Below are 27,078 nucleotides of genomic sequence, written 5' to 3' on the forward strand. Positions count from 1 at the left end.
ATAGTTATCTTTATGGTTATTCATATGAATAGGTCTTTACTGCAGCCTAAAATGTCACAGCTTCTTTAATTAATCATCATAGTGTAAACATTTTATTATCAAGAAGACATTTTGCATCATTATCAAATTGGAAAGCCAGATTCTGAAAGTCAGCATAATTGAGTATACCCCATTTTGAAAATGAATATTTTGTCCATATTTTGGTGCATTTAAACAAAACTTTTATTTGTTAAGAGATATATTTATTAAAATAATATTTTAGTCAGTAAACATATTAAAAATAGAAAGATAATGCAATTACATTCAAGCTAAATATTGCAAAAATTAAGTACAAGCTACAAAATTTCAACAAAATTTTTCCTTTTTTTTGCTTCTAAATCTTTCCTCTTTTTTAAAAAATTGTATTTAATATTTTTCTATAACATATTAATTTGGATGTACTAATTTATGAAGCGTTATTGTAAGTTATTTTGTTAGACACATAATATAATATATAATATATTATATCTTTCTATTAAAATATTAATTTAAAAGATAGATATGTGAGGGGTGTATTTATATATGCTGAGCACTGTATATACAGTATAAATAGTTTTTTAGAGAGATTAACTGTTACTATGGTATAAAATTACAGATCTAAGATTTTGTTTATAACTACAAAACTCTTTTTTTCTGCTTTAAACCGCATTGGTGTCATTTTTAAATAGTTCATCTTTTAATCTTTGTCTTTCCTCTTTCGTCAGATTCTCATTGAGTTTTGTGCTGGAGGAGCGGTAGACGCTGTGATGTTGGGTAAGATTTACAGTCTTTGTTTAACTGAAGGAAATAGAAAGCACTGTGGTCGTCTGAGTCTGTTCTTCTCTGTGATGATGTTCCATTCCTCCTGACCTCAGTGGCACGCCAGCACAGTGCGCTCATTTTTGCCGCTGGACTCGACCATATAATTATCAAAGTCAGAATTCAAGGAGTGGTTAGGCTCTTTTCTTTAAATCTACTCAGCCTTTTTCTGTGTTAGTTGGAAGCATTGTTGAAATGTCCCCACATGGATCAGGCCTTCTCAGTGACATGGCGTGTCAGCAAATTCTCAAGCAGATTTTTACAAGTTTTTCTTGACTCTCAGTGGTATTAATTCAGCCAGAAACAATGGAATGAAAATGATCCTTTTTCCATTTGCAAAGCCTGTTTCCAATCACAACTTGTCTAACCATAGTAAACTGCAACAGTAAACAATGTCCTGTAAGAATAAAATATCTCCCTCTTATGACTGTTTAGTCTGCTAAGATGAAAATCTGACCTTTTCCACATTTAGCCTGTTAGAGAGGTGTTGCTGGTGGGAGGTGTTAGGGGTGAGGAGGTGTTTTTCTGATGGAAATGCTTTTGTTGACTCACTGTTATGACTCCCTCTGTTGCCTTCTGTCTATTCTGTGAGGGCCTATCCCAGCAGCACTGATGTAATGAAGACTTGTTCACATTGCTTCAGTCACAAGGGAGAAGTGTGTTCTACCCAGCCAGAAACAACAACAGAGAACAAGGCTATTAATATGAGGCCTTTGCCACCGTTACATTACAGTGCATTTGACTAATTCGATGTGAATACACGTCACAGCAAATAAAAAGATTAGAGCAGTGGCGACTCTGTTTTATAGCCTTTTTGTATGCGTATGTGTGTCTACAGAGCTGGAGCGGCCACTGACAGAGCCTCAGATCCGGGTGGTGTGTAAACAGTCGCTGGAGGCGCTGGTTTACCTCCATGAGAATAAGATTATACACCGGGACCTGAAGGCTGGAAATATTCTCTTTACCTCAGATGGAGACATCAAATTGGGTAATAGCTTCTTGAAGTGTTCTTAAACGAAGTGTGCTTTGTGCCTGAGGGCCACATGGTTGCATTAAAAACATAGGTTGCCAGCAGTTTCGAAAGCCTAAGGGAGTAAGAAGGGGTTTAAAATGTACGTTTAGTCTTGAAATTGAGTTAAAAATAATATTTGGTAACATTTATTATAATGTACTTGCATAATTATCTGCTTGATACCCACCATAATGCATCAGTATGTTGGTTTATGATCTTGAGGACATTTATACTCTAAAAAGTACAGTAATAAAAATCTGTTTATTTGTGTCAATCAACTTTAAATAGACCAACTCAGAGTTAAGTGCGCACACCGTGACTATAAGGCATTATCAATGGAGCGCAGATATTACGAGTGACCATGACAACATCTGAAAAAAGAGATCAGCATTTCTTTTTCCAGCTTAACATGATGTGCTCATGCAAAGTTATAGCAAATATGAGCATATTTATAAAAGCAATACCCCTGCATCAGTGAAACAGAGATGGTTAGCATCTAAAAATATTTAAGTATAATTAAAAAAAGTAATTTAATGTGTGACGTTTATAAAATGTTTACACACGTTCCCACTTTTTATACACGTTGATCAGTTTTTATAGATTTAGGCTAAAAGTGCGATTGTCTGCCTCTATTATTGATCAAGTTATTTGATATGACATTTAGAATGTAAGAAGTACTAAAAATTGTTTTAGAACGAGTAATAATCCCATTAATCTAGTTACAGTAGATATCGTAGGACAGTGAATTTAAGCTAATTATTTAATAAAAAAAGAACAAGTCATTCTCGTACGTGACTTTGTTCTTTGTGTGACTGAAATGTAGGCAATAGCTATGTTTCCATCCAAAAATATTAATTAAATTTATGTGCAAAACTGGAATATCGCATGAAAGATGTGCAAATAAAGCAGCGTTTCCATCCGACAAGTCCAAAGTGAACAAAATCGTCACTTCCTGATTAACTGGGGCCAAATATCACCAGTAAAAACAGAATTTACTGCGGTAGAAGAAGCTGCTTGAATCTTTTCTATATTTAATAAATGTACTTGCACCTCAGAAGACAATGTTTACACACAATGAACACGTAGGGGCGTTTGAAGCCATGAGACGCGGAGAACAGACGCTCTTGGAACGCTAAAGGTAATTAATAATATACATTAATACTGAAACGTATGAGGCGCTTTAGAATGACCAAAACAACCTTTCCGATGTTCTGCAGTGTGCTCAAAATCAGTTTTAGCCTGCTGGTTTGTCTGTTCACACACATTTTCATCATCATCTCTTATAACAAACCTTTTTTAATGAACATACTGGAATTTGTTCAGTAAAAGTGTTTCCATCGCAGTTTATGTACATCTTATTGAATAAAAGTTTATCCTACTCAGTTATGCGCATGTTTGTTTATGCATATTTTTTAAAAGCTATGTGCATCATGACTTTTCCATCAATCGTTGTATGCGCATATCCAAAATAAGCTTTAAAATAGTTGTGGAAACGTAATGCTGAGGCGGGAAATACCACTTAGTCTTTGAAAAAGAGGAGGAGACTGACAGAAAGTTCGAGTTTAATGAATAAAACCTGCTCCTGACCAGGTTAGGTTCACAGAGTAAGTTACCACGGTAACTGACTCTGAGTTAAAGTTACCTCTCTTTCAGAAACCGGTTTGACTTACCCTGCTTTATCCAGTTTGACAAACCTACCATTTTGAAAGGAAAAACTTCAGGGTTAAAATACTCTGTTTTCACTTAACCTCCTTTCTGAAACGGGCCCCTGATCATTTCTAAAAAATATTTTTCTATTTGTGTGTATGTTTGTATTATCAGGGATGAGATTCTTACACAGTCCTGAATTTTTCAAGCTCAATGGGGTGACCTCTGTAATTTGCGTAAATCTAAAGTTTTTTTTTTTTTTGTTTGTTTTTTTTTTGAGGTTGGGGGGTGGAAGGGGGGTCTCGGTGAGGTTCATTGTCATTAAAGCAGAAGACCTGATTAATGGTTTCTGCCTTTATTGTTCATCATTGTGCACAAGAAGGAGCATTAACTGCTTTATTCCGGACGTCATTCAGGTATAATGTGTATCCCAAAATGTGCGCGTATGACAAAACTGCTGACATTATGCAAGATTTTGAAATTGCTTTGAATGCGTGCGCGGCTGTGCACACTTTTACCATGCTCACATTTCCATGTCATGACCACGTGCACTCTATGTACATTATAAATAAAGACAGGATGCACATTTGTTATTATCTGCTGCAAGTTAATCTGTCCTTATGTCTTTGTTTATTCAGTGCTACAGCCTCGCACCTGAAATTGTCATGAAATTGTTTAGATGATAATACAATGTATAAAAATATATTTTATAATGAATTAAACCTATTAAAAAGCAGGGACTACGCCAAAGGAAAGGGAAAGTAAAAGTGATAAACTTCTTTAGCAGTGCACGATATATATTTTAGGATGGAATGTTAAAGCATATTAGGCTGCTCAATTCAACTGGACTTAATATTTTAACAGTTTGAATTTCTGACTGACTAGTAGTTTATTTATCACGTGAAATAAAGAGTTGACTAAATTACTGGGAAAATTATATTCTTTGGGCACAAGAGAACTAACCGAGTTAGTCTAGTGGCAATGTGTGGCATTGAGGTACAATTATAAACCTATTAAACATTATTTAGGTGACTAATAAACTGCTAAACAATTTAACTGATTAAACTTTAATTGTGTGGCCAATATTACATATTTATATAAAGAATATTATTTATTATTTTTTAGAATTATATTTAGAGTTATATTAATATTTATAATTTAAACACACAGACATATATATCGTCTTTCTTCTTTTTTTATCCTCGGCTGATCACATGCCTGATTATATACACATACTTGCGTACACATGCACAAATATAATATAAAAATATGTTCATCATAACTTCAGTTTTCTTAATATCCTATTTTAAAATGTTATTCCATATTATTGTCAGCCAAACTGTCTCTAATTTTGATAAATGTCTCTTCTCAGCTGACTTTGGAGTGTCTGCAAAGAATACAAAGACCCTACAGAGAAGAGACTCTTTCATTGGAACGCCATACTGGTTAGTCATTCAATTTCTAAAGTATTGCTTTGAATCATGAGATCTGTCACTGTAAGAGCAGAATTATGAATGTGCCACATAATGACGTTCTTCATTCGGCTAATTTACTGCATTCCTCTCTGCTCTCCCTCGTCTCTCTCCTAATACAAGGATGGCACCCGAGGTGGTGATGTGTGAGACGTCAAAGGACAGACCGTACGACTACAAAGCGGACATCTGGTCCCTGGGGGTGACACTGATTGAGCTGGCACAGATCGAGCCACCCAACCACGAGATGAACCCAATGAGAGTCCTGCTAAAAATAGCAAAGTCTGAGCCCCCCACACTGGCATCTCCATCACGATGGTGAGAGTTTACTTTCAAAGAAGAACACTGTGATCAGCAGTAGAGGGAATAGTGATCATTTCAGGTAGAGATGCACCAATTGACCAGCCAGAGACTGGAATTGGACTATTTTTGTAACTGTGATGTTTATATTTTATGATTATTATTATTATATGATGATTATTTTTTTATTATTTACGATTATAGTTCTTAGAAGTAAAAAAAAATCTGAATCAGCAGGTCACACTTCAGAAATCGAAATCTCCCAGGATATCTGCTAAATTTAGGATATTTCACTTCATGGGAGTTGATGGGGCATATTTAGCAATAATTTGACTTGTATTATAAATCACCTTCCAACTAAAAATTGCTAAATCCAGGCTGGAGGCTTTTGAGCTGATGAATCATTTAAGCAGTCGCCCACCCAGAGTCCCAACACATGATCTGCTTCAAACTGCATAGCCTGTTGCTCAATAGTCATGACTGTAATGACTCAAACGAAAAGCCCCTTTCACATCCACCTCAGGGTTTATTTTTGATCCTTCACTCTGTTAAAAGGTCTCCTGAGTTCAGTGATTTCTTGCGGAAAGCATTGGATAAGAATGTAGACAACAGGTGGAGTGCCTTGCAGCTCTTACAGGTTGGGCCATTTTGTATTTCTTGATGCAAATTAAAGGATGTAATTAAAATTGACATGATAGTGATTAGCTGTTGTCTGCTGTCAGCATCCATTTGTTTCTAGTCTAGTGGATAACAAACCACTTCGAGAACTGATTGCTGAAGCTAAAGCCGAAGTGGTTGAGGAGTTTGAAGAGGGAAAAGAGGAAGAGGAGGAAGAAGAGCCCGAGCCACAGTCGGTATGAACAACTGCATTTTATTTCTATTTTCTGACTGGATTCACTTTCAGAAAACTAATGATAAAATGGTGGCTTTTTTTTGTCATTTATTTCAGTGTTTTGTTACTGCAGTCATTTAGTCTCTTATTTTGTACATGTAGGCAGTGCAAGGGCACAAACGTGCATTATCGGACACCAGTGTTGGCAGCTCAGAGGATGAGAGGCAAAATCAGAACACGCCAACTCTTGAGTCGGTCACAGAGAAAGCTGAACCTGAAAGAACACCTGAGCATCAAGCTTGTGACAAGACATCTGTGGATGCTCCCGAATCCAACCATGCTGAGGATGGGAAGATGGTTGAAGCCAATGTGTCAGACACCAGCACTGAGGAATTACGTTCTGGTGACGAGCCCATATCAAAGCAAGAAGAATCTCCTATGCCAGTTAGCACAGAAGTGGAGGTTACTGATCACCCGAATGCTCCAACAGCAAATGACACCAACCTCCAAGAGATTGTAACTGTCAGTGAGGAAACTGGTGAGGAGGAAAAGAAAGAAGTGAAGGTGGAAGAGAAACTAGAGAAGAAAGAAGAGGAGTCTGAAGAAATGAACCAGAAAGCCAAAGCACAAAGCATCACTGATGAAGAAAAGGAACATGCCTTGCCTTCAGATGAAGCTGAACCGAAGAGTAAATCCGATGGTGTTACTGAAGAAGCCATTACTGAACCAACAGAGGTTACAGGAAAAACTGAAGACAAGCTTGAGACTGAACAAGAGGTGGAAGAAAAGGAACCAGTAGAATATAAGCCAGTTACCTCAGCTGATGTTCCTACAGAAAAAGTGAAGGAGCAAACAGAAACTTCACCAGATATTTCTACAGAAGAAGTAAAGGAGCAGCAACCAGAAACCTCACCAGATGTTTCTAAAGAGGAAGTAAAGAAGGAGCAACCGGAAACTTTACCAGATGTTTCTTCAGAAGAAGTAAAGGAGCAACCGGAAACTTCACCGGCTGTTTCTACAGAAGAAGTTAAGGAGCAACCGGAAACTTCACCAGCTGTTTCTACATCAGAAGTAAAGAAGGAGCAACCGGAGACTTCACCAGAAGTTTCTAAAGAAGTGAAGGAAGATCAGTCGGTCCCAGAGGACCAAAATAAAGCTGAAGAAAAGGCAGAGGTTTCAGAACCCAAGGGGGTAGATGTGGTAGCAGACACCTCTGTGAGTAAAGTTCCTGTTGTTGTCATCAATGGTGTGAAAGAAGAGGAGGTCAGTGCTACAGAAGAGCCTGCAGAAGCACATGAAGACAGACCAGAGATCCAGGAAGCCCCTGCCATGCCTGAAAGTGACCACAATACAGTAGATGTGGCAAAACCCGATGCTGAAAAGGAGAAAGACTCAGATTCAGGCAGCAGTTCTGCTGCAGATACTAATAGCATTGACATCAATCTGTCCATTTCCAGTTTCCTCTCCAAGAGCAAAGAAGGATCTGTTTCAATACAGGTACCCATTTTTGTTTTAAAATGATGGTTCGGAAAGTAAACTAATTCATGAAATTCAATACACAAATTGTTTTTATTATTGTAATTATCAGTTAACTTTATTGAAAAATGTATCATACGCATTGACATAACCCTTTTGAAAAGTACACTATATTATAACTGCAGGTTAACTTCAGTGCTCAGAATATATAAGTACACCCCTCACAAATCTCTCATTTAAACTCATATTTTCTATAGGATGCTTTACAATATTATATTTGTGCATATACATTAGATTAGTCAATACTAAAGCCTAATCTGGAGCTAATCTAACAGAATAACCTACGATAACGGTCGGAATATTAGATGCTCAAATCAATATGTTAGGGGAAAATATTATATAATTTTTTTAAAAAGAGCAAAAATCAAGAGAAACAAAAAAATATATAAAATGTTGTTGACATTTTGTAGGTTGTAATTTGTTTCGTTTTTTTGTTTTGTTTTTTTTTGCAATATTTTTCTTGAATTGCATTGTGATATCTTTCGGTTTCTAAAGATTTTTGGTAACTAAAATTATATTTTAATAATTATAGCTGCTTTATAAGTCTGTTTTGTTCAAATGCACCAAAATAAATTACCTATATTCACTGAGAAATGGATAGAAATGGGGTGTATTTATTTATGCGGAGCACTGTATGTATATGTACTGGCCACTCTATACACAAGACCTTGACTTCTGATTCTGACTGAAATGTAACAACATGCACCTTTTGTAAAGCCACTTTGGAATGATAATTGTTGTGATAAGCGCTATATAAATAAACTTGAATTGAATTTGTAACTCACAGGACATCAAGCGCCAAAAGAAAACCCTGAAAAAGACTCGCAAGTTTTTGGTCGATGGGGTGGAAGTCAGTGTTACCACATCCAAGATTGTCACAGACAATGACACCAAGAGTGAGGAACTGAGATTCCTGAGGTATCTGACCTGACATCAGCTACTCTTTCTGGTCAATTTGAAAATGATGAATTTGACAATGCATGAATAGCATTATATATTGGTTGAAAAGTTTGTAAAGAGAGTTATTTGTTGTTCTGTAGGCGCCAAGAGCTACGAGAACTGAGGCTGCTGCAGAAAGAGGAGCAAAGGGCTCAACAGCAGCTCAGCAATAAACTGCAGCAGCAGAAAGAGCAACTCTTCAGACGCTTTGAGCAGGAAATGTCGGTCAGCAGCCTCATTCCTATACTAGATTTGTTTTCATTCAACATCATAATCTGCTGTTGACTATTTATTGTACACTCAGATAAGGCATGATGAAAATTTAAGAGTATCACAAGCGATGTTTGTGTTCTGTTAATATTATTATTTGATCTGTGGATGCACCCAGTCAAGTTTTCCTGCTTCAAAATTTAGCTTCTTTGCTAAAGGAACTTTTGATTTTTGGAAATAGGCTGATTTTAGAAATTTAGAAATGATTTTAGAAATTTCCCTTATTATTATTGCAAAATATAAGTATAGTTCACATAGACATATTGACCAAAAAATTTGCAACTTTTAATTTCCCATCCTTCTTTATACACAAACAAACTACAGAATAATCAAGCTTTAAACAAGAAAATTATCCAAACTTTGGTCTAATGGTCTAATCCGATTCAAGTATTTATGCTAAGCTAAACTAAAAGCTAAAAATAAAATACAGACCCAGAGATTGTCTGAATGAAGTGATACTTTTTTTTTCACCAAAAAGTGGAGTTTCTTTAACTAATATAACTAAATGTTTAACAGAGGCACCATTACTTTTTCCTCTTTTCACTGCTAGCTCAGGTTCACCAGCCAGATGAAGTCTCAGAGGAACACAAGCACAGCTCAAATTGCTCCATGCATTAGTGGTCAGTTACAGTAATTCAGTATTTCTTTCTCACTTTCTCTCTCTTTCTGTCCTCAGGGAAAGAAACGACAGTATGACCAAGAGGTGGAGAACCTTGAGAAACAGCAGAAGCAGACTATAGAGCGTCTGGAGCAGGACCACACCAACCGACTGAGAGACGAAGCCAAGAGGATCAAAGCTGAGCAGGACAAGGAGCTCTCCAAGTTCCAGAACATGCTGAAGAATCGCAAAAAAGAGGTAACTGAGAAAGAGAGGCACGAAGTCAGAAACACTATTTATGCATGCATTTGTTTATTAGGCCATGACCTTCTTCCTGTTGGTGCTTAGGATGAGCATTTAGAGTAATTTAATAGCTGAGGAATAACATTAACTTCAAACTTTTATTGTAAAAGAGTATTTAATTGCTTGCTTTTTTTTTTATACTTAAAGAGCCCCTATTATAGGTTTTTGAAAATGACCTTCCATGCAGTGTGTAACACAGCTCTAAGTGAAGTGAAATATTCAGCTAAGGCTTAAATCTAAAAGTGCACCGTGTTCATAGTGCTTCAAAACTCTTAGTGCTTCAAAATAATCGTGGGGGTAACGAGTCTTTAGCCATGTGGGCTTGACGTCAATACGGAACTCAAGTCCTGCTCATTTGTTGCCCATGCGGACTCGGGAAAATTGAAACCCCCGGCCTCACCCACAAACACTGAAGCAAAGAAAAAGAGGAAGACAAACACTGTAGCAGATCCTGGTTGAATCATGTCGTGAAGACGCTGTGCTCTGAAGTGGGAGGGAAAGTTAGTGTTATTTTCCCCACCCAAAGATGAGGCTGTGAAGAGTGAGAGAGTGCTTGAAGTTTATTTAAGTTTAGATACCTCAGCAATATAGCTCTGCCTTGTGCTGTGTTCCCGTCATTTTTCTGACGAGTGCTTTAGCAATCTACACGCTTACAACGGGGATTCGTCAGCCGTTTGTTAAAGGAAGGATCAGAAAAGACTATTAATGTATAGGACTTTGTCAGAGCTTGACAGGAATTTTACAGTACACAGTTCATCGGTTTCTTCCTTTATTTCTCAAGTGTAAGTAAGTGCGATTAAAATGGTTGCCTCTTTGTTTTCTTTAGCTTGCAAATTATGTATTTAATTGTGTTTTGTTACTTGTAACCGCTCCACGCGTCTTGTACTGTATCTGGTTAACTCTTTATATTCTCATATCGCATCTAAAACCACATTGATGCGAATGCGATGTGGCCACTTTGTTTACGGATTTAAATGCGTTTGTGAGCTTGTGTTCCACTGCCGTTTGTCATTGCTATGGCCACCGTCAGCTGTTCCTACACGCATGCGGCAGTCAAGTTTCAAAATAGTTCAGCTTTTGCCACTGTGTGAATTAATACTGAATGTGTGTCATGGTTAAGAGTAGAGCAATATGCTGGTGTTAAACTGCATTACTTTAATGCACTCTTGCATTGGGCTCACACATACTCTCTGCACTCGGACTACTTCAACAATGTTGAAAAGCCGTGGTGGACAGTCTTTCGCTGAACGCAGTCGACCAATCGCAGTAGACTGGGTCATCGGACCAATCAACACAGATTAGCATCGCGCTAAGGAGGGGTTTGGGAACAAATGAATTGCTGAACTAATCATGGCAGTCTTTGGGATAATTAGATAAAAATAAATGCATATTATAAGACAATGAAAATGTTTTTTGACCTCGCATGCATATCAAACCAAAATATGACCTTTTTAATGCATAATAGGGGCTCTTTAATGATTACATGAGTTATATTGATATATTCACACGCTACGTCACTCTTGTCTTTAATAGTCTATTCTGCTGACATGGCCATAAGAAAGGATCTAACAAACCAAACAATTTACCAGCTGTGAATTTAGTAAGCGTTAATAAAAAAATAAAACAAAAAAGTTACAAATTTAATCTTTACATAGAATCACATTCCCATTCACAACAAAAAGTTACAGCACTTTGTGTAGCATGTCCATTTTACAGGATCATGCTTTACATTAGTAGTGAGTAGTGTTTGCTAGTCAGCTAGTTTGAATTACTCATGCTCATCCGGGGTTAGTATACATTTAGCAGCTTTTTCACTCTCATTTTCTGCGGATGCTAAAGCCAAGCACTGTAGACGCTCTTGCGTTTCGCTAATGTACATTGGCAGCTTTGCTTCTGAATCACAACGCAGCTGCAAATGGTATTGATTTTCTCATCTGTCCTTTTAAACGCATCTCAGCTGTGCCTCTGCCTTTGTGTTCAGACTTGTAAATGCAAAGCAGTGCTTTTCTTATGATGTTATGTTTGCATAACGAAACTTTTACATTCAATTACCTCCATCTACAGAGAGGCTGTAAAGACAGCTTTCAAGGTTAATTGGGTGCTAAGCAATGGCTTAGGAACAAAATAAAGGCTCTTTTCATTTCATCTCTTTCCTACTGCTGGTGTTTTCAAGCGTGGCTCGTGAACGAAGGGGTTTCATGCATGGCTTTGTGGAAACTGGGTCTGTGTGGTGTGGGTTTGCCACTGGTCTTATTTCCTTTTAGGTAGTAGTGCATGATGCATATGCTTTCATGGTCTTCATGATAATAATATTAGGGCTGTTTGGTCGCGCTCTGCACTATCAGCCATCATAATATTTGCTCACAGCAATTGTGTAACTGTATAGTAGCACTGTTAGGCTGCTTTCTTTTTTGGTTTCAGTGTTTTTGTGGCTCTTGTACTGAACGGCTCGCTCCTCTCAAATGCTGTCATATGCATGAACAGAGTTCTTTAATGGCTTCAATTAAGAGTGTCATCCTTTCTTTCCTTTTGATAATCTTTCAGAATTCATCTTGATATTTATATTTCTTACCTATAAAGTATTAATATTCTTTTATTTATTGAGAATAAGTATGTACTGTATAAATATGTTATGCTTTTGTAAATGTCACTAATTATGTTGCCTGTGTGAGTGAGTGTGATGTAATGAGTGGAAAGCAGTGCTGTGGTGAAGGGCCTCTTCTCTTGATAGGAGAATGCTTTATTTATAGACCCTAGTGACCTTCATTTGAAGATGCACAGTACTATATTGCTGATCAGCAGGTTCAAAATTTAGCTTGGCCATCAAAGGAATAAATTACATATTAAATGTATCAAAACCAAAAATAGGTATTTTATACTTTAATATTTCATTTTGCAACAGTATTTTCATCAAATGATTTCAGGCTTGGAGAGCAAGAGCCTAAACAGTGTTCCTAAAACATAAATGTCATTGACACAATATGTTTTACGAATAATGTATATGAATTGATAATACACTGTTGGTTAAAGCTTTTGGAACAGTAAGATTTCAAAAGAGTCTCTTCTGCTCAACAAGCAAGCCAATAACATATTTGAAATACTTTTACTCTTTAAAATAATAGCTTTTATTGTAATTTAATCTATTTTTAAAATGTAATTTGTTCTGATATTTTAGAGCTGATTTTCTAGCATCATTACTCAAGTTGCATAATCCTTTAAAATTCATTATTAGGTTAATATATGCTTTTATTATTGGAAATAAAACAAAATTGACCAATCTGGATGAATATATTAAAAGTGAATTTTATTTTTATCCATTTATACTTATTCAAAAAAAAAAAAAAATACTGCTGCTTATGATTATCAATTGGCATGTTTACTATAAATAAATTTTCAGCCAAGTAGATATCCCTTTAGCTACCCCACCAAGAAAAAAATGTTTGGATTGCATTTCTCAACTCCTAATGTCGCTAGTTAACACACTGGATGCAGTTTTTCAACACATCCCATAATTTCTAAAAATATCAACCTCTACCAAATGGTCATGTCGGTTTATGGTAAAAGTACCAGAATTAATACATATACTATAAAAAATCTGAAAATATGTAGTGTAAGGCCAATTTATTTAAAAAATATTCAAAATAAAACATTTTGAATACATAGTCATCTTTATTTTTTGAAGTATGCCATAAAATATTTCAGATTCTCATTTAACATGTTTACTTGTTTTTTTTTAACAAGTGTTTTTATTAGTTTTACATTTTCCAATAATTACCAAAGAACACAACAATAAAAAATACAAGGAATAAGCATTATAATATAAAGAAAATAATGGTAATAATTAAAATAAAGAAAAATAGATAATAAAAAAATAAAGAATTAAAGAAAAAAAAAGTTATTATCAAAAAAAACAATTAGGGCATATAAATGGTTTCAATGAAAATACAAAGAGATAGTCAACAGGGGTAGTGAGCATTTTAAGCATCAGAATCCGCATTATATTGGTCCAGGTGGTCAAGAAATGGTTGCCATATATTGTAAAACTTAGCAAGATTATCAATAATTCCATAACGGACTCTTTCCATGTGCAATATTTGACTAAGATAAGTTAACCATGTCTTAAATTGAAGAACAGAATCTGATTTCCACAGTTTTAGAATGACGTTTACTTGTTTTTTTAACAATAAAACCAAAATAAAGTGTAGTAGTGTAACAGGATTATGTTTGATTGATTTTTATTTATTTATTTTTTTTGTGAACCAACAATGCTGTGTGTAAACCATTATTTAAAACAGTCATTCTTTAAATCACTTTAACCGTCATTATTTAAAACAGTAAAAACATGATCAACCATTTGGTAGAGCGGCCAGTCAAAGGGATGTTAACCATGTCTGGTTAGTCTATATACAGCATTGGTCTATATATTAAAAATTAGCAGTCATATTCAGACTGTCATTTTTGAGATGGTGAATGACCTAGGGTCAGTGCAAAATTTTGACCCCCTCTTCAACAAAGCACCTTTTTTTCTTTTTATGACAATGACATTTTGACACTTGACTTTTCATGCTGATCTTTTAAAAACATGCTAACACAGCAGTGCAGCTTTGTTCACGAGAGAATCAATGTCAGCAATATAGTAGTGTGCATTTTTTAGATTTTACTTTGAAGGAGCCGCATTCTGATGCCTGTCATGGTTGTGGAGGTGGGCTTTTGCTGTTCTTCAGCTTCTGAACTCTTTAACGGTAGGAGCTGATTGTGGGCTATTGGAATAATCTCTATACCTGCTAACCAATTGCAAAATCACCAGTGGTCTCGGGATGATAATTTTTCAAATACTAAACCATTTTTCACGGTAGTAAATTCACCCTTCATGGTGGATTTTGCATGACATTCTCCGACTAATCAGTACAAGTAAAGGCTTAAATCCCAACAGTCTGCATGCTCAAACTGTAGGTCAAACAAGAGGTCGGACTGTCCCCCAAACACATGAGAAAAGAGCTCATGAAACGCTTAAAAGAAGACCTAGCTGCCGTTCAACATGGAGAGGTAATTTAGATGCCAGCCACCACACACACTTCTATAAAACTTCTACTCTTCTCTTCCGCCCCTCTGATCTTGAAATGTAGGATTGACATAAATCAAAAAATAACCTGCCCATAGGCATTAATGGAAAGTTTATGCTCCCTTTTGCTGGCAATGCAGCTTTCACGCTTCTGGGAAGCCTTTAAACTAGATGTTCCAACATAAATGCAGGGATTGGCTTCCATCCCGAGATAAAAGCATAGGTGAGATCAGGTGATGTGAAATCTTGTGTATTCATCCTAAAGGCCTGTTCTAGAGCTGTGTGTTTCAGGAAAAACAGTGAATTGTGCAAGTCCTATGTTAGGATTTACAATCCAAAACAATCCTGCATTGCCGTGCTTGGTTGTAGGGCTCCCCAAATTTGTCTCAATATTTTGTGGTCCCATATCAGTGTAAAATAATATTGAGCTCTAATAGTTTTATTTTATTAACCATAGTCAGGGCTAAGCATTAACACCTGCCAAATGCTAGTAGATTTCAGCTGTGGCGGGTTATACAGACACCCCCACTAGCCACTTGGCTGGTTGAAAACAATTTTTGCATTTCCAGAGCTGCCTTATCACTAAAGATTAGAATTTTAGTTTAAGACCATTTGTCAATATGCGTGCAAATGTGCTCTTAGAATGGAGAAGCAGTACGATTAATAAGTGTTCGCGCGAGCAAAAGAAAGCAGGTGAATACCAAATGAGAGGATGATCAGGCGCATGGTGAGACATAGGTGTTCCTGATGCACTGACGACAGTGTCGCTTGCACAGCTGACGTGATGCGCACAAGTGCTTAAAAGCTCCTGTTTCCTTGGACAAAATAACCGTGCCTGGAAATGCAACTGGTGCGATCGTTTTTCTTTGTGAAGTTTATTTATAAACTAATTTCGAGACGATCATGTGCTTCTGATTGCTGGCGGCTGGTCCCGCATTATCCAATTTGAATTACCAATCAGACGATTTCTAAGCCACCTTAAATACCCCAAGTTCCATATCACAGCCATCTTCGTTTTGAAGAATCCCCCCCCCCCCTTCCACCCCTACTCCTCCTCCTTTCCTAGATGGGTGGCATGGTGGTCCAGTTTTGCACTGTTGCCTCACAACAAAAACGTCACTGGTTCTAGTCCTTACCAAGCCAACCAACGTCCTCCCACCGTCCAAAAACACGCAATTTAAGCTAATTGACACCATAGATATCCTCCTAGTAAGTAGTTATCTCTTAAGAGCAATCCCTATCTGTTCATTAGCTACTAGGACAGGGGAGTTCTCGAGATCTACCTGAGCTCAAACTCCCCTCTTGCTTTGCAAACGGGAGGGAGCCCCGGGCTCGAGGATCTTATGAGCTCAGTGCTCTCTTCCGGGACAGCATGCCAAACAAGCTTTATAATCAATCATCAGCTAAGTGTGAACTCTTGAATAAATAGATTGGGAAAAAGCTGTGTTCATGCACCCACAGTCTTCTGCAGATTTTTTTTATGCAGCTGCGGTTGCAGCTTACTGGGCCTAACGATAACTATGTGCACGTGATCATCCTCTCACTATCGCACACGGAATGTTTTTCACCTGCTTTCTTTTTCTTGCTGTTATTTTTGTTAATATGGTTTAATTATCATCCTTTACAATAACATTGCTTTAATAGGATATTAACTCTCCATTTATCTAGTTACCTGATGATCTGGGACCTTCAGCCACGACAAAATACTGTGTATAGTTTTAGATAAATAAGAATTTTTTTTTAAATGTCAATAGTTTTTTTTTTAAAGAACATTTTTGTTGAATAAAAACAGGGTGTCTGTGGGGTCTGAAAAAGTATTAAAAGTTGATGATTCAATGTAGAGAAATTTAAGGCCTTTAAAAAGTATTAAAGTCTTAAATGCTGTTTTGCAAGGTATTACGTTTGAAATAATTTTTATTTATGCAATGTATGATTGTATGCTAAAGTTTGCTTGAATTAAGTCTGTAAATATTAGGATGCTGTGTAGCCTATGAAATCCTGCTAGATTTAATAGATTTTTATTTATTATGTGAATAATAACGTTAAGTTTTAGATTAATTTCTTACATTAATATTTAGCAAATATACTGTAAGTTAAAATCTCACCAGTGTTTCCCGTTCATTTATTCATTCATTCATTTTCTTTTCGGCTTAATCCCTTTAATCCCTTTAAAACTACTAGCCACAGTGGCTGGTGATCAAAAAAGTTAATGTCAAGCCCTGACCATAGTTATTTAAAACAACAATATCCATGCAAAACTAAATAATTATAACATGAATCAATATTGTATTTTAATAAATTTAATGGTTTTATTTGGTAGTTTTGCTGAATAAATTCTGTATTTACGACTTCATATTTATAGTGGAAGAACACAGAAGACCAAGCAGGGCTTTAAAGCTTCTCTTTTGTGCACAGTAACCTGTTTATATGCATTTCTTATCAACACTATCAGCATTCTGATGGCTCATCAATTTGTCATCAGCATCTCTTACATTATAATTGACCCAAGCAGATGCAGCTCTGAGACACTTATAACACCAGATGAGACAGTCCTCTACACGTAAACACGCAGCACGTATATTTGCATAAATTGTAGCATTTGAGATTTGACTATTTGAAATCAAGCGGATCACAGATTTGTTTTTATTTTGATTCATCACGCAACCCTACTCTGTTTTACTAAACATTGCCTTAACCGATCGTACGCCTATATTATAGATTTATGCGCTTGTTAGAAATGCTTGAAGCAGCCAAACCATTTAGAAATGGGTTTCCAAATCCTTCTGGCCACATTGGACTCACTCAGGAAGAATATAACAGACTAATGATGACTGCTGCATCTCATCATGCATGTCAAGGACGACAGCTGCACTAACTGATGATGATAACTTCAGACTCACCAGCTGCTAAACCCGCTCTCCATGCATCATCAGGAAGAACTGAACTTGCTGCACGTGGGTCTTATCTCAGGACCCAGGAAGCAAACAGATTACTGCCATGATGAGAGCAGATGATGTTGTGAGATGTGTGTCTGGTTTGCGTGTGATACGCTTGAGTGCTGGTGTGTGTCCCCTGTTCCTGACGTGGTGGAGTTGGCTGTGTTTTGCTCCACAGGGTGTGGCCCAGGTTATGATACAGTCTTTTCAGTTGTCCTCATGTGCTCTGTTCAACGCTCAGATGCAGGATGTAAGTCTCCTCTCTCCTCGTGACTCAACCCTCTCACATGTGCCCATCCGTCACGCAAGATACACACACACATACGCATTCACAATGCATTCAGGACAGCAGCACGTTTTTAGGAACTTGTAGTTTAGTAATCAAGATAGCATTCACGTATACACCTTTAAAGTTACAGTTCACCCAAAAATGACAATCGTCAACGTCCACTTGTTATAAACACAAAAGATGTTTTGAAGAATGCTGGAAATCGGCAGCCATTGACTTCCATATTATCTTGTTTTTTTATTTCTACAAAAAATATCAATGGCTACCGGTTTTCTCATTCTTCAAAATATCTTTTTTGCTAAAAAAAAAACTAACAAACAAACAGTTTTTGGTACCTCCTAAAGGCTAATTTATACTTCTGCGTCAAGTGCACCAGGTAGTTTCTCTGTAACCTTCGCTTACATTTACATTTAGTCATTTAGCAGACGCTTTTATCCAAAGCGACTTACAAATGAGGACAAGGAAGCAATTTACACAACTAGCCTAGTCACATAACGTAGACTAACCATGTTCTGTACACTTTTCGCTATTCAGCCCACTCAAACGACCACTCCTCTTGTCAGATAAAGAAAGCCAGATAACTGTTTGTGTGGTCACTTTCTGAGTGAATACCTATTGCATAATCCAAATTTTGATTGATGTCTTTTGGACCAGTAATTTTTAAGAAAAGATGGGAAAAGTACCGACTACGCGTGTGTTCAGAAGATGATAGGTATTACCAGTGTTCCTTACCCCATTAAAATAGTGTTCCATACAGGGCAGGGCACATAACTTTAATTCACCACCAAAAATGGACATTATTTTATGTCTTATTAAAAACCAATGTCACAATATACTGTTATTGTGTTTACTTGAAATGATATAAATATACAATCACTTAATTTTTATGTCATGCTTATTTTATTACAGGATGACAATTTAAAACATTAAATTCATGCAAATTAATGCTAACGTGACTGACCTTTTATGCTTATAAACATCATCACTGCACGAAGATCATCCAAACAGCTTTTGTTTGGTTTTGCTTCAGTCTCTCAGGCTCTCTCTGGTGGAGAGTTGCGCTATGCGGTCATCACCTACAACTGACATTTAAATATCCCCATTTAATTTTTCATTTTTAGCTTGCCCACAGTCTATTTTCAAGCGCATTAGGTGGATGTACTGTAGCAAGCTTAATAAATTTTCTTGGAAACATATGGTAGAAGGGTCTCTATTGTACTCAGGGGTGACGAAGTGAGAAATAAAGATTACACAGATAAATAGCTTGTCTATGACCCGTAGGTATTTATTAAGAGATTGGCATTAAAAGGTTATCTGTACAGAACCTTGTGTACGGAATATGGTTAGTGTACGTTACCATGCAAAATTACACATTGCAACGATGCAGAGTGCAAAATCTGCATAGCAGTGGTGAGTTTAGGCCATACCTGTCAACCCTCTCATTTTTGCCGGGATTCTCCTGTGTTTTACCATTCTATCCCGCTATCATCCCGTTTAAGTACTTTCCCATATTTATTATATTTCTATGAAAAGTAAAAGTAGCATCGAAGAGCTGATATCAAATGTGATATAATCGCAAGAGATGTTCAATAGAATTCTACTTTTGCTTTATTTTTGCTTTGAAAGCCCATTGCCTCTGAATAAGTCATGTAAATCAGCCTTAACATTGTTTGACGTCACACGCAAACTGATTCACACAAGCAAAACTGATAACAGCGCAGTTGTGATGTGGACGGCACATGCGGGCAGGAAGGTGCTCTGTTGTTTTGGAGTGCTGTCGCTGTGTTGCTGCAGTGTCTCAGTATCTCTTCTATCTGCTCATTCTCTCATACTGTTACTGAAACTCAAGTCAAGTTTCTGTGTGTCACATGTGCTGCTTTTTTTCTGTGTGCCACTGAAGGCCAGTTTGAAAGCAGGAGTCAACAATAAGGATACTTTTGAGATGCTATTATGAATTGTATTATTATTATACTGTATTGTATTAGCTTATACATTGTTTACAGACTAAGAGTATTGCTCTGGATTAGTCATTATTTAAATTTTATGCTTATCCTTTAGGCAGGCCCACATGGATCTCCACAGGGTTTAGCAGATTTAGATTGCATGTCGCTTATAAAGTTGTTAAATAAAACATCAACTTCCATTCAAGCGTTTGGAGTCGGTAACGTTTGTTAAAGAAATTAATATTATAAGAAATGTAATATTTTCAGCAGCAAGCATTCAGTTAATCAAAAGTGACCACAAATACATTTATTATGTAACTGATTTCTGTAAAATTTTAAATAAATGCTCTTATTCTGATCTTTCTACTTGCCTAAAGATACAAATATAGTCATGTTATCCACAAAAAAACTCAAAATATAATCATGATGCTAATACGATTTTTTAGTAGCAATATTTGAGTGATTTCTGAAGGATCACGTTATGCTTTAAGAGCAGAGTAATGGGTGGCTATATGAATCAATAAATGAAACTTTTAACAACAATACCATGGCTTAACAATAAGGACAATCGGGATAGTAGACAGGATCGTTAGTGGCCCAATCAGGCCAGTGCTGCCTTGTAACTATAGTTTAATTCGCCTGTGACTATTTGTCAATTGCATGCAAATAAAGGCCTAGAATCCTGAAACAGTGTGTGCATTTAAGCCTTTAAATGCGGCCTTCTCTGTGAAGTCGTAATAACCATATTTGCTTTTACGGTTCCTCTTATCTGATTGGATGTGACTATGTTATTTTTTTTCTGTAACCTGGTAACAAGTACAGCAAAGAGACGGCAACTTCAAGTTATGAGGCTAAAAGACAGCGTCTGTTTCTAACATCGTGGAAGAAGACATTAACCTGGGTAGAACACGGCAAAAAAAAAATGAATTGATGTTTTGCACAGTTTACCGTCAGTTTGGCAAGTCAGCCACCTATTGTTAAATAGTTTAGAAGTGCAATAAAATACCTGCATATTTTCCATACTGCTCTTTTTGTTTGCATAACAATTTGAATTTTTGGTCATTATACATTTAATAACATTTTAAAATATTCAAATTCTAGATTCAAAGAGGTTATATTTTGACACATCGTTTAAAATATGTGGCTAAGAAATGGCTATTAACTTTTTATTTTTGGCCAGTGAATAATTGAATAATTTTGGCAGGGCAAGTAAAAACCCGATCAGGCCAGTAGAAAAAAGTCCTTAGTGTTGAACCCTGATTACTGTTTTTACTGTATTTTAAATCAAGTAAATCTGCTCTTGGGAAGCTTAAGGGATTTCTTTCCATAAACATTTTAATTTTGAACATCTATAAGATTGAATTAGCTGACAATAAGTTGTAAAACACATATATTTATTATATAATATGTACATAAACATTTTTTATGGTTTCCCCTCTTTAAGTAAGTGCTGTAAAAGTCAGTCTGGGTCTGCCTTTAGGTTTTGTCAAGCTGTATGCTGAATTTGTATGTATTGTAATCTATTCTCTATTTCTTTCCTTTCATAAATCTTTATCCATTTATCATGAATTATCAATGTTTTATCTTTGTTAAATGGTTTAAGTGTGACTTTCCTCTTAATGCTGTGGTATCAGTGCTGTGATTAGTGTTCATATTTGACTGCTTCCCCTTGAAGCATGATCATATACAGAGACTAATTCCTGACATCCCTCTTGTTTCTGCACTCGATCCTTCTCTCCCTCTCTCCTGGTCTTCCTCCACTGTCTGACAGGAGCAAGAGTTTCTCCAGAGACAGCAGCAGGAGCTGGACGGAGCTCTGAAAAAGATCATCCAGCAGCACAAACTGGAGATCGCCACTATAGAGAGAGACTGTCTCAACCACAAGCAGCAGCTCATGAGAGGTCAGACACACTTTACTAGCTCACTGTGAATTTACTTAGAGATGTGCAACTTGGGGGAATGAGAGAGTTATTTTCTGATTAATTTGAATCAATTATACAATTGTGGATCTCTCTATATAGAGGGAGTGTTAGATGGATGGATAAATACATTTTGAATTTACAATAAATTATTTATTTTCATAAAAAATGGATAATGTATTCTTTAATATCTAATTCATTTATACTGTACATACATGTGTGTGTTTTTATATATATATATATATATATATATATATATATATATATATATATATATATATATATATATATATATATATATATACACACACACACACACACACACACACACACACACACACACACACACACACACACACACACACACAGCGTCTTAAAGTCTTAAAATGTCTTAAATCTCAAAAGCTAAATTTTAGGCCTTAAAAAGTCTTAAATCTGCTGAAATGTTGTGTTGTGGTACTTAAATCTATTTTTATTGGGTCTTTATTTTTCTTTGTTCATGTATAGCTACCCAATGTGGCCATTAACACCAATACAAATACCAACAATCCATCTCAATAAAACTTTTAACTGTTTATTTAAATTTAGCGTTTAATTGCTTTCCTTACAGTAGCATTTGCTTAAAAGTTCTTCATTATTTACTGCTGAGGATACTGACCTGACCTAGATTTTTTAAAATAAATTATTATTATTGTAGGCTGAAGTAATTTAGAGCTATGTTTTGTTCTATTCTTGATAAACGTTATAGGGTTTGTGAATAGATATTTTTGAAAATTAATACAAAAATAATCAAAACTAAATTGGTATTATAATTGTATTATTAAATTTTATTTTAATGTCAATTTTTTGATAGGGCAATTGAAAATCTTATCCAACTGGGATATTTGAATAAAATCCTTGGCATTTATCCCTGTATAAGTCTAAAGTTTCATTCATAATGGTCTTTAAAATGTCTTAATGTCTTAAATTTAACTTTGTGAAAGCTGCAGAAACCCTGTATATAAAAGATGGATGGATGAATGGATTGATAGATGGATTGATGGATGGTAGATAGATAGAAATTGCAATCAAATGGCTTACAATATATTGTTTTAATGTTATTTTCTGATGAATTTGAATCCGTTATACAATTGTGTAATGTACACTCACTGGCCATTTTATTAGGTACACCTATCCAATGCAAATTTCTAATCATCCAATCACATGGCAGCAACTCAATGCATTTAGGCATGTAAACATGATCAAGACAATCTTCTGCAGTTCAAACCAAGCATCAGAATTGAGGGAAAAAAGGTGATTTAAGTGACTTTGAATGTGGCATGGTTGTTGGTGCCAGACTGGCTGGTCTGAGTATTTCAGAAACTACGGATCGATCTATTGGGATTTTCACGCACAACCATCTCTAGGGTTTACAGAGAATGGTCAGAAAATGATAAAATATCCAGTGAGTGGCAGTTCTGTGGGCACAAATGCCTTGTTGATGACAGAGGTCAGACTTGTTACAGCTGTTAGAAAGGCAACAGTAACTCAAATAACCACTCATTACAACCGAGGTGTGCAGAAGAACATCTCTGAACCCACAACACATCAAACCTTGAGGCGATGGGCAACAGCAGTAGAAGACCACACCGAGCACCACTCCTGTCAGCGAAGAACAGGAAACTGAGGCTACAATTGGCACAGGCTCACCAAAATTGGACAATAGAAGATTGGAAAAACGTTGCCTGGTCTGATGAGTCTTGATTTCTGCTGCAACATTCGCATGATAGGGTCAGATTTTGGCATTAACAACATGAAAGCATGAATCCATCCTGCCTTGTATAAACTCTTCAGGCTGCTGCTGGTGGTGGTGTAATGGTGTGGGGGATATTTACTTGGCACACTTTGGGCCCATTAGTACTAATTGAGCATTGTGTCAGCGCCACAGCCTACCTGAGTATTGTTGCTGACCATGTCCATCCCTTTATGACCAGTGTACCCATCTTCTGATGGCTACTTCCAACAGGATAAAGCGCCATGTCATAAAGCGTAAATCATCTCAGACTGGTTTCTTAAACATGACAATGAGTTCACTGTACTCAAATGTCCTCAACAATTACCAGATCCCAATCCAATAGAGCACGTTTGGTATGTGGAGGAACAGGGGATATGCATCATGGATGTGCAGCTGTCAAATCTGCAGCAACTGTGTGATGCTATCATGTCAATATGCACCAAAATCTCAGAGGAATATTTCCAGTACCTTGTTGAATCTGTGCCAAAAAGGTTTAAGGCAGTTCTGAAGGCATAAGTGGGTCCAACCCGGTACTAGTAAGGTGTACCTAATAAGTGAATAAAATGTCATAGTTCTTAAAATGTATTTTTAAACTTTATAAGAAGTTATTTTTCTAAAATGTTTTTAAGTCTATTCAAACATATTTGAGGCAACTGTAAACATTTCTAGACAATTTAAAATGTTTTTGTGTCTGAGCGCGTGTGTCTGTGTGTGTACTTATTGCCTGCACATTTATTCAGACAGTTGCACTCTTAACTTCACTGAGTGGTTTCATGAGGAAGTCCTGCAGACCTTTGTGCAGTATTGTGGTTCTGTTCGTTATAAATAAATAACCTGCTGCACATGTGCTAATGTCTTTATCTAGGTCAAACAAACCTTCTTCTGACAATAAAGCTCTTTACCTGGAATAGATCAAAACCACATGTTATTTTCAGACAGAGGTCCAATTATAAAGTCCTCAAGTTCTTCTAAAGGTCAGCCATATTACTCAGGAGGTGTGGCCTAGATATATTTTGATGAGAATAGCTTGTGTAAAGACAGACAGACAGAGCGTGTCGAGATTTGCTGTCTATGAAGTGTGATGAACGGTGACTTCATGTCTGCAAATCATGTCTACACCTGAGTGGAGTCAAACGGTCTGGTTCTAATCCGTAATAGGTTGTTAAGCTTGTTAAGGCCGATGTCACCCATCACAGTTTTTGGATTCACTTCATCAAATCCCAAAATCAAACAGCTAATGTTACCAAGGTATGCCAACAGTGTGCTGAAATACTTTGAACTATTTTGTAAATCATCATTGTAATATTTATTTATTTATTTATTTATTTATTTATTTATTCATTAATCAGTATTATATACTTAATCTCAGTGGCTCAGGTGGTGATACATTTTTTTCTAAATGGTTAAAATATTGCTCTTTGCAATGAAACAAGTGGTCATTACAGCCTATTGTGTTCAAATGAGAACCAGAATACATCAAAAATTAAAAATCATTCTGTTTCTATATAATTTTTCTTATTATCACAAACCTATAGCACGAGAAGCAGCCATGTGGGAGCTGGAGGAGCGCCACCTGCAGGAGAAACACCAGTTACTGAAGCAGCAGCTGAAGGATCAATACTTCATGCAGAGACATCAGCTCCTCAAGAGACATGACAAGGTGAGGCCCAACCATCGGTTTGGACAGCAAAATCAAATACCGCTGTGCTCCGTAGGACACTGACTAATTTATTCCCCCGTGACTGGTCTTCAGGAGATGGAGCAGATGCAGGGTTATAACCAGCGGCTGATTGAGGAGATGAAGAACAGGCAGGCGCAGGAAAGAGCTCGACTGCCGAAGATCCAGCGTAGTGAAGCCAAGACGCGGATGGCCATGTTTAAGAAGAGCCTGCGCATCACTGGCACCGGGACACCAGAGCAGGACAGAGAGAAGATCAAACAGGTCTGATCCTACATCAAGAAAATCACTAAGAGTTATTTAAAAACAAAAGCATTTTCTTGGTATAAGTAGCTTTTTTCCCTTTATTTTTGTGTCAGGAACAAATGTCATTATTTATACAGGGATTGATTTTTTTTTTTTTTTTGCCTGTTATAAATATTGATAGTAACAATAACACAAATATTAAGGAGAAATAAAATAGCAAATAAATGGATAACTTTCATTACTTCGTTAACACTTTAAAATAATGGTCCATTAATTAATGTTACTTAATGTATTTACTAACATGAACAAGCTTTTAGTAATAAATTTGTTACAGTATTTGTTTATGAACGTTAACTCACTAATCAATAAACAAGCACAACGTTGGATTTTAATTTTGCATGGATTAATGTTAAACTATAATTAATAAATGCTTTACAAGATTATGCATCCTTAGTTAATGTTAGTAAATTAATTAACATTAACTAATGGACCATTATTCTAAAGTGTTACCATTACTTTTTTTACAATCAAATAAATAGTTTTCCACGTAGTTTTACAAATCCATAATATCAATAACAATATCTGTCATTACTTTTCAAATTTTTTTTTTCCATCATACCATAGAATAGCCCCTTTTGTTTTTTATCTTTAAAAGAAGGGTTTGCATCATAAATATCTCCATTACAGCTTCTTTCAGTCATCTAGAGTGGGTGAATTTTGAATGAAGCCATTCATGGTTATTAGATACTTTGGCTGAGCCCTGAAATATTGAGCCTCCGGTATCAAGACAGTTGTGCTGCTCGTTACATTACAAACCACAAGAGAGGGCAAATTCTTCAGCAGGATAGCGCTCCTTCTCATACTTCAGCCTCTATATTAAAGTTCCTGAAAGCAAAGAAGGTCAAGGTGCTCCAAGATTGGCCAGCTCAGTCACCAGACATGAACATTATTGAGCATGTCTGGGGTAAGATGAAGGAGGAGGGATTGAAGATGAATCCAAAGAATCTTTATGAACTCTGGGAGTCTTGCAAGAGTGTTTCTTTGCCATTCCAGATGACTTTATCAATACGTTATTTGAGTCATTGCAGATATGTATGGATGCAGTCTTCCAAGCTCATGGGAGTCATACACAATATTAATTTTTTTTTTCACTGCACCATGACTTTATATTCTAAACTGTACATTATTTCTGTTAAGTCACAAGTCTTTTGTCTAAGCAATGTCAGACCTTATTGTCCTAATTAAATAATTAAAAATCAAGGCATGATCATATTTTATTTTGGTAAAATAAGCGTGATCTATAGGGGCCTTTGCCTTTCATATAAGCCACTTCTGACATCAAATGATCAACTAGAAGTCAAGTTGTTGTTTGTTGTTCCTCAAACTTGGATAGGCGACAAGACTTTTGTCAAGTAGTGTAGGTACAGAGTGGTTTTAGTTAAATATGTTATGACTGTTTTGAAAAATGAAGAGTTTTCAAGGTTT

The 27,078-nt window shown here is 36.3% G+C and overlaps 1 protein-coding gene across 3 annotated transcripts in view; it reads left to right on the forward strand.

Moving 5' to 3' along the window:
- The window catches only part of slka (STE20-like kinase a), a 45,997-nt gene that overhangs the window by 14,445 nt on the left and 4,474 nt on the right, over positions 1-27,078 (forward strand). The window contains exons 3-16 of one of the 3 annotated variants that reach the window (XM_056471028.1): positions 744-792; positions 1,676-1,825; positions 4,869-4,941; positions 5,092-5,286; positions 5,824-5,905; positions 5,991-6,122; positions 6,263-7,597; positions 8,424-8,554; positions 8,677-8,800; positions 9,522-9,701; positions 14,700-14,792; positions 21,748-21,877; positions 25,205-25,329; positions 25,423-25,611. In XM_056471028.1, the coding sequence (XP_056327003.1) occupies positions 744-792; positions 1,676-1,825; positions 4,869-4,941; positions 5,092-5,286; positions 5,824-5,905; positions 5,991-6,122; positions 6,263-7,597; positions 8,424-8,554; positions 8,677-8,800; positions 9,522-9,701; positions 14,700-14,792; positions 21,748-21,877; positions 25,205-25,329; positions 25,423-25,611 (2,988 nt within the window). Of the gene's footprint in view, positions 1-743; positions 793-1,675; positions 1,826-4,868; positions 4,942-5,091; positions 5,287-5,823; positions 5,906-5,990; positions 6,123-6,262; positions 7,598-8,423; positions 8,555-8,676; positions 8,801-9,521; positions 9,702-14,699; positions 14,793-17,922; positions 17,995-21,747; positions 21,878-25,204; positions 25,330-25,422; positions 25,612-27,078 lie in introns of all 3 variants that reach the window. The other 2 variants (XM_056471029.1, XM_056471030.1) reach the window with 2 other exon arrangements.

This window comes from Danio aesculapii, chromosome 13 (assembly GCF_903798145.1).
Source record: "Danio aesculapii chromosome 13, fDanAes4.1, whole genome shotgun sequence".
NCBI lineage: Eukaryota > Metazoa > Chordata > Actinopteri > Cypriniformes > Danionidae > Danio > Danio aesculapii.